This window comes from Musca domestica, unplaced genomic scaffold, assembly GCF_030504385.1.
Source record: "Musca domestica strain aabys unplaced genomic scaffold, Musca_domestica.polishedcontigs.V.1.1 62, whole genome shotgun sequence".
In the NCBI taxonomy this organism is placed as follows: Eukaryota; Metazoa; Arthropoda; class Insecta; order Diptera; family Muscidae; genus Musca; species Musca domestica.
In genome coordinates this window covers 2,576,712-2,591,690 of record NW_026712369.1, presented here as the reverse complement: position 1 = coordinate 2,591,690, position 14,979 = coordinate 2,576,712, and the positions used below count along the sequence as shown (strand labels likewise).

Genomic DNA, 14,979 nt, shown 5'->3' with positions numbered 1-14,979 from the left:
TCTCCATGTTACAAACAAATGCACAAAGACGTAATACCCAGACCACCTTGTGGTGTAGGGTATAAAAACTCAAAAGAGCTAAAGAGTTGCATCACTTGACAGAAAGCGGTGAACTGCCGAATTTGGTTTTCTCTCTCTCCGATGAGAGACATTCGTTGTCCGGCAGTTTGAAAAAAAACAAAATGAAAACGATCATTACTTGTCAAAGAGGTCAGCTGAAAATGTGCACCTTCGCTTGGCCACCAGAACTCAAGCGCCGGACATGGTGATGGTGTGGGCGGCCATAACAACCGATGATCGCTCTCCGCTCGTATTAATTGACCGTGGCATCAGAATAAATGCCGAATATTATAGCGAAAACATTCTGAAGGGTGTATTAAAGCCTTGGGCACGCAAACATTTTGGCCGCAGACCTTGGACATTCCAAAAGGACTCAGCATTATCGCACTCAGCACGCGCCACACAAGAATGGTTACAAAAAGAGGATCCTCGCAAAGGTTACAAAATGAGGTTCCAGCGCACAATGGCCACCAAAACCTGCGGATACCAATCCGTTGGACTATTGTGTCTGGAGTATTTTGGAAAGCAAGGTTGGCACTAAAAATATCAAAGTGTCGATCACCTCAAGCAAGCGCTTCGCCGGAAATGGACCAAAATACCGCAGAGCATCATTCAGGCAGCGTGTGACGGTTTAATTGGCCCTTTGAAGGCCTTAATTCGTGCCAAAGGTGACCAATTCGAACAAATCTAAACTTATTTTAAAATTTGATGCTATTTCCGACATTTTTGGCTTTCATTCAATAAAATTTAGAAAAAAAAAACGTAAAAATTATGGCATTTAACTTTTTTGCAGCTTTTTTATCTCAGCCTGATTTCAGGTTTATTCTACACCAAATTTCTTATATCAGCCCAAATGGAGTGAATTTTGGCACTTCCAATCGACTTTAGCCTAGAATCAAGTGTTTCAAGTTTGGTGAAAATTGGTTCTGATATTGCCATATCTTCCACATACATGTTCCGTCCGAGTTTGCTTTTAACTCCCTCACATTCGTAATATGCACTCCACAACAATGGTATTTGGTACCAGATCATATAGTCGGCCCCGCCCGATATTTGACATTTTATTACTGTTTTTTTTTTTTCAAAATTTTGAATAAGAAAATTGGGCTATAAGAAGTAGTGAACCGATATTGCCCATGCTCGAACTTGATCCACGTAAAAGTGGAGTTGATGTACATGACAGGCAGAAGGACGGACATGGCTACATTAACTCCAAATGTTCAAGTAAAATGAGACCTGGGGTCAAAACCCTGGGGTCTAAACCCATTATTTTGATTAGGGACGATTTTTCCGATTTATAAAATAGAGAAAATAGTGCAGCCACAGTTCGCAAAACTCAAAAATTTCTGTGTCGTCGTATAGGACCACAATACAAATATTCCTCCAAAAATTCTCCACATAAACAAGTAAAAAAGTAGTAAGTTCGACCGAGTCGAACTTTTGATACCATCCACCATGACATGTACAAAGTCAATTTGAGGACCTATATCAACAGATTTTTTGAAAGGCAGTTAAACGCCCATTATAAACTTCAAATACAAAATTGCAGACAATTCGACTGAAAAAGTAGGGGAAAGCATTCAGAACATCGAATACCCTTATGTGGGAGACATACCATAATGTGGACTTATATTAACTGTTTTTGCAAGATGGTTAACAACCTTCAAATACCAAATTCCGCACAATTCCGTTGAAAAAATGCACGGAAAGACGTCGAAATGCTTAAAATGAGGGGTGTCGTTATATGGGGGCTATCCGAAAAAGTTGGCCGATAAAGCCTATCATCGAACTTGAACTGCATGCAGAATTTTAGCTTCCTATCTTCGTTCGTTTTGACGGACAGACGGACGGACAGGGCTAAATATTCTTAGAATTTTATTCTGATCAATGACGAACCTAATATGCCCCTCTATACTATGTATGACCAGGACCTGATTTTTCTGCCCAAAAGTAGCCACACTTATTTATTTTTCAAATTTTTAATCTGATTATATCATCAAATACTTAATAACTAACAATTCTTAAAATGTCTCCCCCAACTTAACCTCCCACAACCAATACTTACAAGGACACCAAATTAGTTAAACCTTGAAATGCGAATGCGGGCAATGTTTTAAGGCCACAGTTTTGTAGATTTAAACGTTTCAACTTTGACAAACCATAAAATGCCAAAGGATCCAAGACTTCCAGATTATTATCCGCCAATGTCCTAGAAGAACAAAAAACAAAGAAGAAGCAGAACAAAAATTGTGAAATCAAGAGTGAAGAGCGGATGATAAAAACTTGAATAATTTCCCGAAAGCATCAACACCAAAAAAATGCAGAGCACAAACAAATTACTTGGCATTTTTATACTTAACACTCTTAACGGCGAATAATTAATGATGGCAACAAACAAAAGCGTAATAAAGTTATTTATAAAAACTGAAATTTTCAATTAATTTTTATGAGGATGTGTGTGTGCGAGTGTGTGTGCTTGTGAGCGACAGCAACTCTCAACTACTGAGAAGCCACTGAGAAGTGGCAAAAAGTGTGGCATCAAACCACAAATTTGGTTCCAACTTTTTTTTCTCCCATCTTTGAGTTATGCCATGGACCTCCCCACGACAACTGCCACAGATTAAACCCTGTCATAAACCACCACATCATTGTTCATTCCTGCTGTGCTCTTTTTTGTTGGTGGTGGGGCGGGAGAGAGAGTAAAATTTGAAGTGAATAATGATTTGTCTTGGCTGTTTTTGTGTGTGTGTGCGTGTTGAAAGCTGGTGTTAGTGGGAGTAGTAGTGTTTGATAGGGTGTTTGTAGGGGGATGGTGTCAACAGGGCGAGTGCTGTAACACTTTCTCATTTTGACGCCTAGGGTGACGAACTCGGCATTGTCCTAGTGCCGGCTGAAGTGTGTACGGTTGTCACTAGCTTCCTTCAGACAAAAACTGTTGACACTGTAAGCATTAGTACTGGGTAATAATGAAGTACAGCGGATTCTTCAGGAGGCAAGAAGTTAAATGCTTTGAAACGACTTCTGCCCCATTTAAATTCAAAACAAGACCCTAAAATTGGTTTTATCAGCATTTTAGGTTTTACCCTAAAAGTACGGGAACTTTTCGTATAGAAACCCTCAATGTTGTCTTCTTCACAAAGAAGACCCTCAAAGAGGTCCTTTGCATAGATGATCCTCAAATGGGTCTTCTTTGTATCAAAGGGATCTTCTTTTTATCAAAGGGGTCTTCTTCGCATCGAATACCCTCAAAGGGGGTCCTTCATGGGACCTTTTTCGTATAAAAGATCCTCCAAAGGGTCTTCTTGGTAAAAGGATCCCTCCAAGGGTTTTTCTTCGAGAAGGAGAACCTCCAAGAGTCTTCTCCGTAAAGGAGAAGACCCTCGAAGGGGTTTTCTAATCATAGAAGACCCTCAGAGGGGTCTTCTTCGCTTAGAAATCCCTCAAAGGTTTCTTCTTCATATAGAAGACCTTCAAATGGGTCTTCTTAGTATGGGGGTCTTTTTCGTATAGAATATCCTTCAAGTGGTATTCTTCGCATATAAGCCACTCAAAGAGGTCTTCTTCGCATGGAAGACCCTCAGATGGGTCTTCTTCGCATAGAAGATCCTCAAATAGGTATTCTTCGCATAGAAAACCCTCAAAGAGGTCTTCTTCGTATCAAAGGGGTCTTCTTCGTATGGAAGACCGTCAAAGGGGATCCTTCATGGGGCCTTCTTCGTATAGAAGACCCTCCAAGGAGTCTTCTTCGTAAGGGAGTTCCTCCAAAGGTTTTTCTTCGAAAAGAAGAATATCCAAGAGTCTTATCCGTAAAGGAGACCCTACAAGGGGTATTCTTCCCATAGAAGACCCTCAAAGGAGTTTTCTAAGCATAGAAGACCCTCAGAGGGGCCTTCCTAGGTTAGAAACCCCTCAAAGGCGTCTTCTTCGTATAGAAGACCTTCAAATAGGTCTTTTTTGTATGGGAGTCTTTTTCGTATGGAAGACCTCAAAGGGATCTTTTTTCGTATAGAAGATCTTTCAAGGGGTCTTCTTCGCATAGGAGACCCTCAAAGTGGTCTTCATCGCACAGGAGACCTTCACAGGGGCCTTCTTCGCATAGAAGACCCTCAAAGAGGTCTTCTTCGTATCAAAGGGGTCTTCTTCGTATGGAAGACCGTCAAAGGGGATCCTTCATGGGGCCTTCTTCGTATAGAAGACCCTCCAAGGAGTCTTCTTCGTAAAGGAGTCCCTCCAAGGGGTTTTCTTCGAAAAGAAGAAACTCCAAGAGTCTTACCCGTAAAGGAGACCTTACAAGGGGTATTTTTCCCATAGAAGACCCTCAAAGGGGTTTTCTAAGCATAGAAGATCCTTCCTCGCTTAGAAACCCCTTAAAGGCGTCTTCCTCGTATAGTAGACCTTCAAATGGTTCTTTTTTGTATGGGGTCTTTTTCGTATAGAAGATCCTTCAAGGGGTCTTCTTCGCATAGGCGACCCTCAACGTGGTCTTCATCGCATAGGAGACCCTCACAGGGGCCTTCGTCGTATAGAAACCCTCACAGACCCTCACAGAGGTCTTCTTCGTATAGAAGACCCTCACAGGGGGCCTTCTTCGCATAGGATACCCACAAAGTGGTCTTCATCGTATAGGAGACCCTCACAAGGGTCTTCTTCGTATAGAAGACCCTCAAAGGGGCCTTCCTCCTGTGGAAGACCATCAAAGGGGTCTTCCTCCTGTGGAAGACAATCAAAGGGATCTTCCTCCTGTGGAAGACCATCACAGGGTTATAGAAGACCCTCATAGGGGTCTTGTTCGTATAGAAGACCCTCATAGGGGTCTTCTTCGTATAGAAGACCCTCACAGGGGTCTTTGTCGTATAGAAGACCCTCAAATGGGTCTTCCTTCCTGGAAGACCATCAAAGGGATCTTCCTCCTGTGGAAGACCCTCATAGGGGTCTTCTTCGTGTCGAAGATCCTCACAGGGGTCTACTTCGTATAGAAGGCCCTAAAAGGGGACTTCTTCGTATAGAAGACCCTCACAGGGGTCTTCTTCGTATAGAAGACCCTCAAAAGGGTTTTCTACGTATCAAAGATCCTCAGAGTGGTCCTCAAAGGCATAGAAGAACCTCAACAGGGTTTTCTTCGTTTAAAAGACGACCATCAGAGGGGTCTTTTTTTCGAAAGAAAACCCTGAAATAAATCATCAAAGGAACCTTCTTCTTATAGAGAACTTTTGGAGAAGTTTTCGTCATAAAGAAGACCATTAGAGGGGTCTCCTTTGTATATAAGTCGCTTTAAGGATTCTTCTTCCTGCAGGAGTCCTTTAAAAGATTACGTTTCGCATAGAAGACCCTTTTTTTGGTCTTCTACTTACAGCGGGCCTCTAAAGAATATAGAAGATCATAAGCGGATATTCTCCGTACAAACACCCCTTGATAAGTCTTCTCCAGACTGAGGGTTCTGCTGCAGGGTATTTTTCATATAGACAACCTTGAATGGTTATTCTCCCTATATAAGAACATGAATGGGTGTTCTGCACATAGATGACTTTTAAGGATTCATCAAGGGACAGAAATGCCGAAAATTGTCTTCAGGCCATAGAAGGCCATCAAATAACCTCTCACAGGTCTTTGTAAAATACTTTAATTCTGTCTATAAAAAAGTTTCTTGACATTTTTTGTTTAGAAGAAACCTCTTTGAGGTATAAAGGACTTTTAAAGGCCTTATTTTCCATAAAGGATCTGTAAAAATCATTGAAATTTTTCCTAGCCCTTCAACCTTCTTCCTACTTATTTTGTTTGATATCTCCCCGTTATGTTAATGATGTGTGAAAAATTCCACAAATTTATGGTTTCCTCCCATATCTCATTCGCTCCTCCCAAATGAAGTACAAACCTCCTTTTGGACATTTCTCAATCTCTCTGGGTAGGGGCTCCACTTCACATTAACTGACCCAAAAACTTCAACAGAACAATCTTGTGAGATTGTGCCTCCTTATTTCCTCTTGAGTAGAACTATGCCATTGCCATTCAAGATGATGATGATGATGCCTTGGAAAATGTTTCGGAAATACTTACAATTCTTCCAAATTGTTGGCCATAAAAAACGAATTTGCTTCCAGTTTGGTTATGTTGTTATTGCCCAAATCTCTGGAAATGGAAAGAGAAAAATCGAGAGAATAAAACGGTTATTATGGCTTGATAATGACAGAGAAATAAGTTTAAATAACAATGAATAATTTTGCCATAAAAACAAATTTTGTAAAAAATTGCAAAGAAAGTTTGGAAAATAATATTTTTATTGATTTTTTTAAATATTTTCTATGGACTTTCGGAGCAATAATTGTGATTTTTTAATGAAGGATATCAAGGATAAAAACAGTTATTTTCTAAAGAATTTTTTTGAAGGACATTCACAGCTATAATCGTAGATTTTTTAAGCTAAAATATTTGAAGGATATTCATAGCTTTAAGCGCGGATTTTTATTAATGTTTCAAGACGGATATTCATAGCGATAACCAAAAAATTGTAGATTGTTTTTCTGAATCATATTCGTGAATAAAAATGTAGCTGTTTTATTAAAAATTTTTAAGGATTTATGTAGCTATGGCTGTGATTTTTTAAAAATATCCTTTCAAGAATGTTCATTGCTATAATCGTGGACTTTTAGAGGATATTCTTTTGTAGAATTTTGTTAGCAATAACCGTGAATCTTTGAAGAATATTTTTCCAAGGCTATTCAGAGCCATAATCGTGGATTTTTAAAGAATATATTTTGAAGGATATTCAGAGCCATAATCGTGGATTTTTAAAGAATATATTTTGAAGGATATTCAGAGCCATAATCGTGGATTTTTAAAGAATATATTTTAAAGGATATTCAGAGCCATAATCGTGGATTTTTAAAAAATTTATTTTGAAGGATATTCAGAGCCATAATCGTGGATTTTTAAAGAATATATTTTAAAGGATATTCAGAGCCATAATCGTGGATTTTTAAAAAATTTATTTTGAAGGATATTCAGAGCCATAATCGTGGATTTGTAAAGAATATATTTTAAAGGATATTCAGAGCCATAATCGTGGATTTTTAAAGAATATATTTTGAAGGATATTCAGAGCCATAATCGTGGATTTTTAAAGAATATATTTTAAAGGATATTCAGAGCCATAATCGTGGATTTTTAAAGAATATATTTTGAAGGATATTCAGAGCCATAATCGTGGATTTTTAAAGAATATATTTTGAAGGATATTCAGAGCCATAATCGTGAATTTTTAAAGAATATATTTTGAAGGATATTCAGAGCCATAATCGTGGATTTTTAAAGAATATATTTTGAAGGATATTCAGAGCCATAATCGTGGATTTTTAAAGAATATATTTTGAAGGATATTCAGAGCCATAATCGTGGATTTTTAAAGAATATATTTTGAAGGATATTCAGAGGATTTTTAAAGAATATATTTTGAAGGATATTCAGAGCCATAATCGTGGATTTTTAAAGAATATATTTTGAAGGATATTCAGAGCCATAATCGTGGATTTTTAAAGAATATATTTTAAAGGATATTCAGAGCCATAATCGTGGATTAGTAAAAAATATATTTTGAAGGATATTCAAAGCCATAATCGCGGATTAGTAAAAAATATATTTTAAAGGGTATTCAGAACCAAAATCGTAGATTTGTGAAAAATATATTTTGAAGGATATTCAGAGCCATAATCGTGGATTTTTAAAGAATATATTTTGAATGTTGCTCTGCGGTAGTTTGGCCCATTTCCGGCGAAGCGCTTGCTTGAGGTGATCGACACTTTGATATTTTTTAAGTGCCAAACTTGCTTTCCCAAATGCTCCAGCACAATAGTCCAACGGATAGATATCCGGTCTGCGGGCAAAATGTTTGCGTGCCCAAGGCTTTAATACACCCTCCAGAATATTTTCGGGATAATATTCGGCATTTCTTCTGATGCCACGGTCGATTAATACGAGCGGAGAGCGAGCATCGGCTGTTATGACGGCCTACACCCACACCATCACCATGGCATTTGAAGTTCGTAATGAATACTACAGCCTATGACAGGAGATTGTCTGTGCAGATCCACGTCTTCGTATAGCCCCCATGTAACGGAACCCCCGATATTCGGTATTTTGATGATTTTAGCAACATTATTTACCGGAACAATTTCAAATTTAGTATTTGAAGTTCGCAATGGATACTATAACCTATGCCAGAATATTGTCGGTGCAGGTCCACACTTTATAACCCCCATGGTACCTCCCTATATTCGGTATTTTGATGATTTTATCTACATTATAAAAAGATTTTTTTTCAAGTTTCGCATTTGAATATTTTAATAGCTTGTGACAAAAGTAGCCTATGCAGGTCCACGTCGTCGTATAGACCCTAATATACGGCTATATTCAGTGTTCTTATGATTTTAACAGAATTTTTAACGGATTTTATTTTTTTGAAAGTTGCCAAATTTGTACCAAATGGTGGAGGGTATTCAAAGTTCGGCCCGCCCGAACTTATAGATTTTTTACTTATTTTACATACCTTTTCACTCTTTTGATACATTTTTTAGAGCTTTAAAAACTATAGTGTATTAAAAGGTCATTTATTTTCTAAATCTCTCGTAATTCATTCTTTTCAAAAATTTAAATTTTGAGTGTCCCAATTTTTCGTTATTTAAATATTTCCCTAAAACACTCTGCGGTCTAAAAATAGATTTTCAAATGCTTTTAACACTTTTTAAGAGGATTTTATTTGCCTTGCGAACTTGGTCTACAATCCCCATCACTTAAACATTAGCACGAAATGCGTAAGACTCCCCAGCACAGACAGCAAACACCAAATTTGTCCTTGGGCATTTACTAGTCCTTGCCACGTACCGCAGTACATCAATTGTTGGCGTCAATAAAATACCAAGAAATACAACAACAAAAAACACAACTTGATGAAATGGAGCAGCAAAAGAAATCATGTTCTACAAAACAATAAATCAAAATCGAATGAAGATGGGCGGGCGGAAACCCCCCACCCATTTGATTATTTCAACTAAATATTTCCTATTTTCCGAAAAAAAGAATTGCTGACAAGTAAAATTGAATAAACAACTCTTTTGCCTCAACAAACCGCAATTTTTGTCAAGGGAGAGGGGGAGGGGGAGAGAAAAATCGTAAAAAATTGATGCTTGTTTATGCCATCGACACACAACAAAACTGAAGATAAATGAATCGCCAAACAATATTGTTTACAACTTTGGCTGCACCCAAAATGCCAACATGTATTATGATCCTGCAAGGGAGAGAGAGAGGGAGGGGCGGTTGTCCAAACAAATAGCCATAATATGATTTGAATGGACAGCTTCCAAGCAGGGAAGAAGAAAATGGCAATAATAGTACTTAATAGGTGTTAAGCGGAAACAGTTCCAGGAAATTTTAGTGCGATTTGACAGACAAGGGGACAGAGGAAAAAAGGTAATAAAAACGGGACGTGAGAAAAAATAAGGAAGAATTTTTAAAATGGGAGAAGTAGTCTCTTAAGCAAATTTCCTGAAAAAAAATAATAATAATAATAATTATAATAAAAATAATAATAATAGTAATAATAATAATAATAATAATAATAATAATAATAATAATAATAATAATAATAATAATAATAATAATAATAATAATAATAATAATAATAATAATAATAATAATAATAATAATAAAAATAACAATAAAAATAATAATAATAATAATAATAATAATAATAATAATAATAATAATAATAATAATAATAATAATAATAATAAAATAACAATAAAATAATAATAATAATAATAATAATAATAATAATAATAATAATAATAATAATAATAATAATAATAATAATAATAATAATAATAATATAATAATAATAATAATAACAATAAAATAATAATAATAATAATAATAATTATAATAATAATAATAATAATAATAATAATAATAATAATAATAATAATAATAATAATAATAATAATAATAATAATAACAATAAAAATAATAATAATAATAATAGTAATAATAATAATAACAAGTAAGCAAAGGCTACAGTCGAGCGGGGCCGACCGTTGAATACCCTACAACACTATAATAAACGATACAGTTTATATAGGCGCGATACTCGAAAGAATTCCACAAAATATTATGACAAATATTAAAAGAAAACCATCAGGTTTCGTTCTCTAATTTTCGAATAATAGCAACTTTAACTAATTTGCTCATTTCCAATTTATTGGTAGATGTTGCACGTAAATGGTTTTCCTAGATCTGGAACCAATATTTCCCAAAGACCTATAATCTCTCAGAAGTGGCAAAAGATTAACATTTATTATTGGTTTTTGACTGATACGCATCTATATGAGATAAAGTCATTTGATTATATTCTTCAACGAAATCAGCGTTTACGAAATAGTCAGAAGTGCGTCTTTCCTGCATTTGTGAATTCTCCAAAAAGTCACTGGAATGAACATTTTCGTATTTTGTCTACAAAAGTTGGTAAACTTTTTCACACATTGAATATTTTTGGATGGCCATCCGAAACTGCTTGGCTTTTGCAATGTCCGGTAACCCCCATTCAAATATGCGTAAGGATCGGGCGATAATTATGACCTGCTCACAATGTTGCAGTTTTTTGGTCCATTTCAACCCCTAAATATATAGCGATCATCTCTAAAAAGAGTAAAGATCTATTCTGACCCTCATCTTATCCCCATGTTAAATTTCGTAAGGATCGGGCCATAAATGCGATCTGTATATGATATCCTGATATCCTAACTACTTAGTTTTGTTAGCTGTAGAAATAATACCAAATGTTTAATTCAAAATGAAAATATGCCAAAAATATGACAAAATTGAAAAAAAATATGAGAAAATTTTACAAAATCAATATTTTCATCTTTAGAGAGATATTTTTATGCGATTTTTTTAGACGTTTTTTCTTTCCTGCCAAGAGGCCATTCTGAATTAATGAGAACTGTTGAAATCAGTTCAGCAGTTCTCGACATATAAGAGATCTTTCAAGCATATCTTCTTTGATCGACATATATATAGAACATATTTTGCTATATATCCGATTTGTTGGATGTTAACATGAATGTAAAGATCAGAAGTAACCTTGTCATGGCTTTGTGATTTCGCCGGGATTTCAAATATTCGCGGTTTTATGAAAAAAATTTTTTTTTTCAACAAAAAAGATATGGCTTATTTTACCCGCTAAATATTATTCGATGACCACCCAAATTGGAAGGCTTCTTCCCCGCCCTAAACTCTAGCTACATGCGAAATTCCGCGTCGATTGGTCTATAATTGCGACCTGTATAGCTACTGCAAAATCCGACATTTTTTCAGTATTTGGTCCATTTCAACCCCTAAACATTTGGCGATCATCTCCAAAAGAAATAGGGTTCTATTCTGACCCTAGCCCCACCTCCATTCTAAATTTCGTGAAGATCGGGCCATAATTGCGACCTGTAGAGTGATTACAAATTAACATGGACAGACGGACAGACGGACAGACGGACAGACGGACGGACGGACATACATAGCTAGATCGACTCAACTCGGCGAGCTAGGAAGATCCATATATACTTTCCTATGTGGGAATTCAATATTTCGTGGTGTTACATAATTTTTGGCCCAATCAAACTTATAATACCCTCAACACATAGTGTTGTAGGGTATAATAATAATAATAATAATAATAATAATAATAATAATAATAATAATAATAATAATAATAATAATAATAATAATAATAATAATAATAATAATAATAATAATAATAATAATAATAATAATAATAATAATAAATAAAAGGGAAAAATAAAGAGTCAAATGAAAAAAGAAAATATTGACCAAGAAGTCACAAATCTACCGGTAACCCCGATTGTCAAGTTTTATCTGATTTGGTTGGAAAATGTAGCAAAAACCTTCAAAACGCAGAAAATCGGAAGGTATCCTTATGGTGCTGATATACCAATTAGGCGACCCGTTTCAAATATTTTTTTTGCAGGCTGAGAACAGTTGTCAAGTTAAAGCTCATTTAGTCGGAATTTATAGCAGAAACCTTAAAAATGCCGAAAATCGAGAGGTGCTGTTATACCGAGCTATACAAAATAGTGGATCTGAATCGATTTTTTTGCAAGGAGAGAACTGACCTTCCAAGAACTCCAATTGTCAAGTTACAGCTAATTTCGTTGGAAAATGTGACAGAAACCTTCAAAATACCGATAATCGGAGGTACCGTTATATGGGGGCTATTCCAATTAATTGGACTGTGGCAAATATTCTTGCAAGGAGAGAACAGAACTACCCAATTGTTGAGTTTTAGCTGAGTCAGTTGGAAATTGTTGCAAGAACCTTTAAAATACCGAAAATCGGAAGCTACAGTTATATGGGGGCTATACCAATTAGTGGATCTGAATCGATTTTTTTTGCATGGATTGAACAGTCTTCCCAAGAACCCCAATCGTCAAGTTACAGCTAATTTGGCTGGAAATTGTGGCATAAGCCTTTAAAATGCCGAAAATCTGGAAGTACAGCTGTATGGAGACTATACCAATTAATGAACCTATAGCAAATATTTTTTGTAGGGAGAGCAGAGAGCTACCAAGAAACCCAATTGTCAAATTTTTAATTTGGTTGGAAATTGTGGCAAGAACCTTCAAAATACCGAAAATCGAAAGTCACAGTTATATGGGGGCTATACGAATTAGTTGATCTGAATCGATTTTTTTGCATGGAGTTTCATCTAATTCGGTTGAAAATTGTGGCAAAAACCATAAAAATACCGAAAATCGGGAGGTGTCGTTAGATGGAGGTTATACCAATAAGCGTTAGTTTAAGCTAACTTGGTTGAAAATTGTGGTAGAAATCTTCAAAATACATCTGAATTCTCATTGACTTGATAGGGCCGGTCACGTATAGTGTTCAGATTGGACTACGACGAAACAGGCTTGAGGGGGCTTGCCAAAGGGTAGCTAGTGATTTCCTGAATCATTTGACATCCTCCGACTAACTAGCTGGGAATGCCTTTTCAAGACTGGCTCTCATTAAGTTAATTTACACAGGGGTTCGGCTCGCTGTTCCGCAGGAACTTCTACTCGCTGCTCCACAGGTGTTTGGGCTTGCTGTTCCGCAGTAGCTTTGGCTCGCTCCTCCGTATCACAGTCAGAGATTGGTAGTGGAGTAGAGGTAGCTATAACCCGTAGAGCTAGCTTGAATAGTTACCTAGCTATTTTAGGCGACATGAATAACTAACCCCGAACATATCTACAGTGAGCTACTGAAACCGAATGAGTCCCTATCCATCTACCAAGGCCTACACATCAGTTTCCCGACCTACCTTCAGCGATCTACCGAATCCGAAAGAGTCCCTATCCATCTGCTAAGGCCTATAAATCGGGCGCCAAACACAACCACAGTGAGCTGCCAAATCCGGAATGAAACTCACTGACCCTTTCAAGACTGACTATCATTAAATTTATTTAAACATGGGTTCGCCTTAACGTTCCGCTGGAAAGCAAAGAACTCCTTTTCGAAAAAGGAGAAATATTTCTCACTATTCAGCAATAAAATCCAAACTATGACAACAACAATATCATTTCGAAATAAAAAGGAGGTCAAACAGATTTCAAAATAAAATGGTGACGATGAAGAGGAAAATAAAACACTTTTATTTATGGCAATTTTCGGAGGTCTTTAACAAATGAATTGTAGAGGAGGTAGTAAAATGTAAGAAACATTGCGTTAGCAAATAATCGATAGGTTGAATTATTGGAAATAATTTTTTATTTTTTTTTTTTTTTTTTTTGGTTTTAAGCTGCATCAATTTGGAGGGTATGTTAATTTTTTTTAATTCATTGGCAACATTTTGAAATATTTATTTAAAAAAAAAGAGATCACCTATAATGGACATAAGTCTATTATTATGAATTTGAATTAACCTAAGCAGGCCTATAGATATTGTTGCTAGTGTATTTATATTTTCTATTTTAACTTAAAAAAATATACAGCGTGAGATAGAAACAAGTAAAAAAGCTGTAAGTTCGGCCGGGTCGAACTTAGAATACCCTCCACAATTTGAAACAAATTTGGCAATTCTGAAAAGCAATAAAATTCGTTAAAAATTCAGTTAGAAACTTAAACATAACAAATGTAGCCGTCACATTAGGGTCTATACGACGACATGTACCTGCATAGGTAACTTTTGCCATAAGCCATTACAATATTCAAATGAGAAACTTAAAAAAAATTGGTAAATAATGTCGCTAAAATCAACAAAGAATCGAAAATCCGGAGGTACCGTTATATGGGGGCTATACGAAGACTTGGACCTGTAGAGACAATTTTCTGTCTTAGGCTGTGGCATCCATTACGAACTTCAAATACACAATTTGAAACAATTCCGGCAAAAAATGTCGCTAAAATCAACAAAGAATGGAATATCCAGAGGTACAGCTATGTAGGGGCTATACGAAGAAGTGGACTTGCACAGACATTTTTCTGTCTTAGGCTGAAGTATCCATTACGAACTTCAAATACCTAATTTTATATAATTCCGGTGAATAATATAGCTAAAATCATCAAAATACCGAACATCGGAGGGTACCGTTATATGGGGGCTATGCGAAGATGTAGTAGGTCCACATCATGGCCTATATTCAATACCAAAAGTCCTGCAGAATTTTATTGAATGAAAGCAAAAAATGTCGAAAGTAAAATCAAATTTTAGAATCAGTTTAGATTTGTTCGAATTGTTCACCTTTGGCACGAATTATGGCCTTCAAACGGCCAATGAAACCGTCACACGCTGCCCGAATGTTGCTCGGCAGTATTTTGGTCAATTTCCGGCGAAGCGCTTGCTTGAGGTGATCGACATTTTGGTATTTTTTAGTGCCAACC

At 36.1% G+C, this 14,979-nt stretch overlaps 1 protein-coding gene across 2 annotated transcripts in view; it reads right to left on the bottom strand.

Annotated features, from left to right (window-relative positions):
- The window catches only part of LOC101887582 (leucine-rich repeat-containing G-protein coupled receptor 4), a 98,541-nt gene that overhangs the window by 63,013 nt on the left and 20,549 nt on the right, over positions 1-14,979 (bottom strand). For both annotated transcript variants that reach the window (XM_059129551.1, XM_059129552.1), the window contains exons 2-3: positions 6,115-6,186; positions 2,126-2,269 (exon numbers count right to left, since the gene is read on the bottom strand). In XM_059129551.1, coding sequence (XP_058985534.1) covers positions 2,126-2,269; positions 6,115-6,186 — 216 coding nt within the window. The remainder of the gene's footprint in view (positions 1-2,125; positions 2,270-6,114; positions 6,187-14,979) is intronic.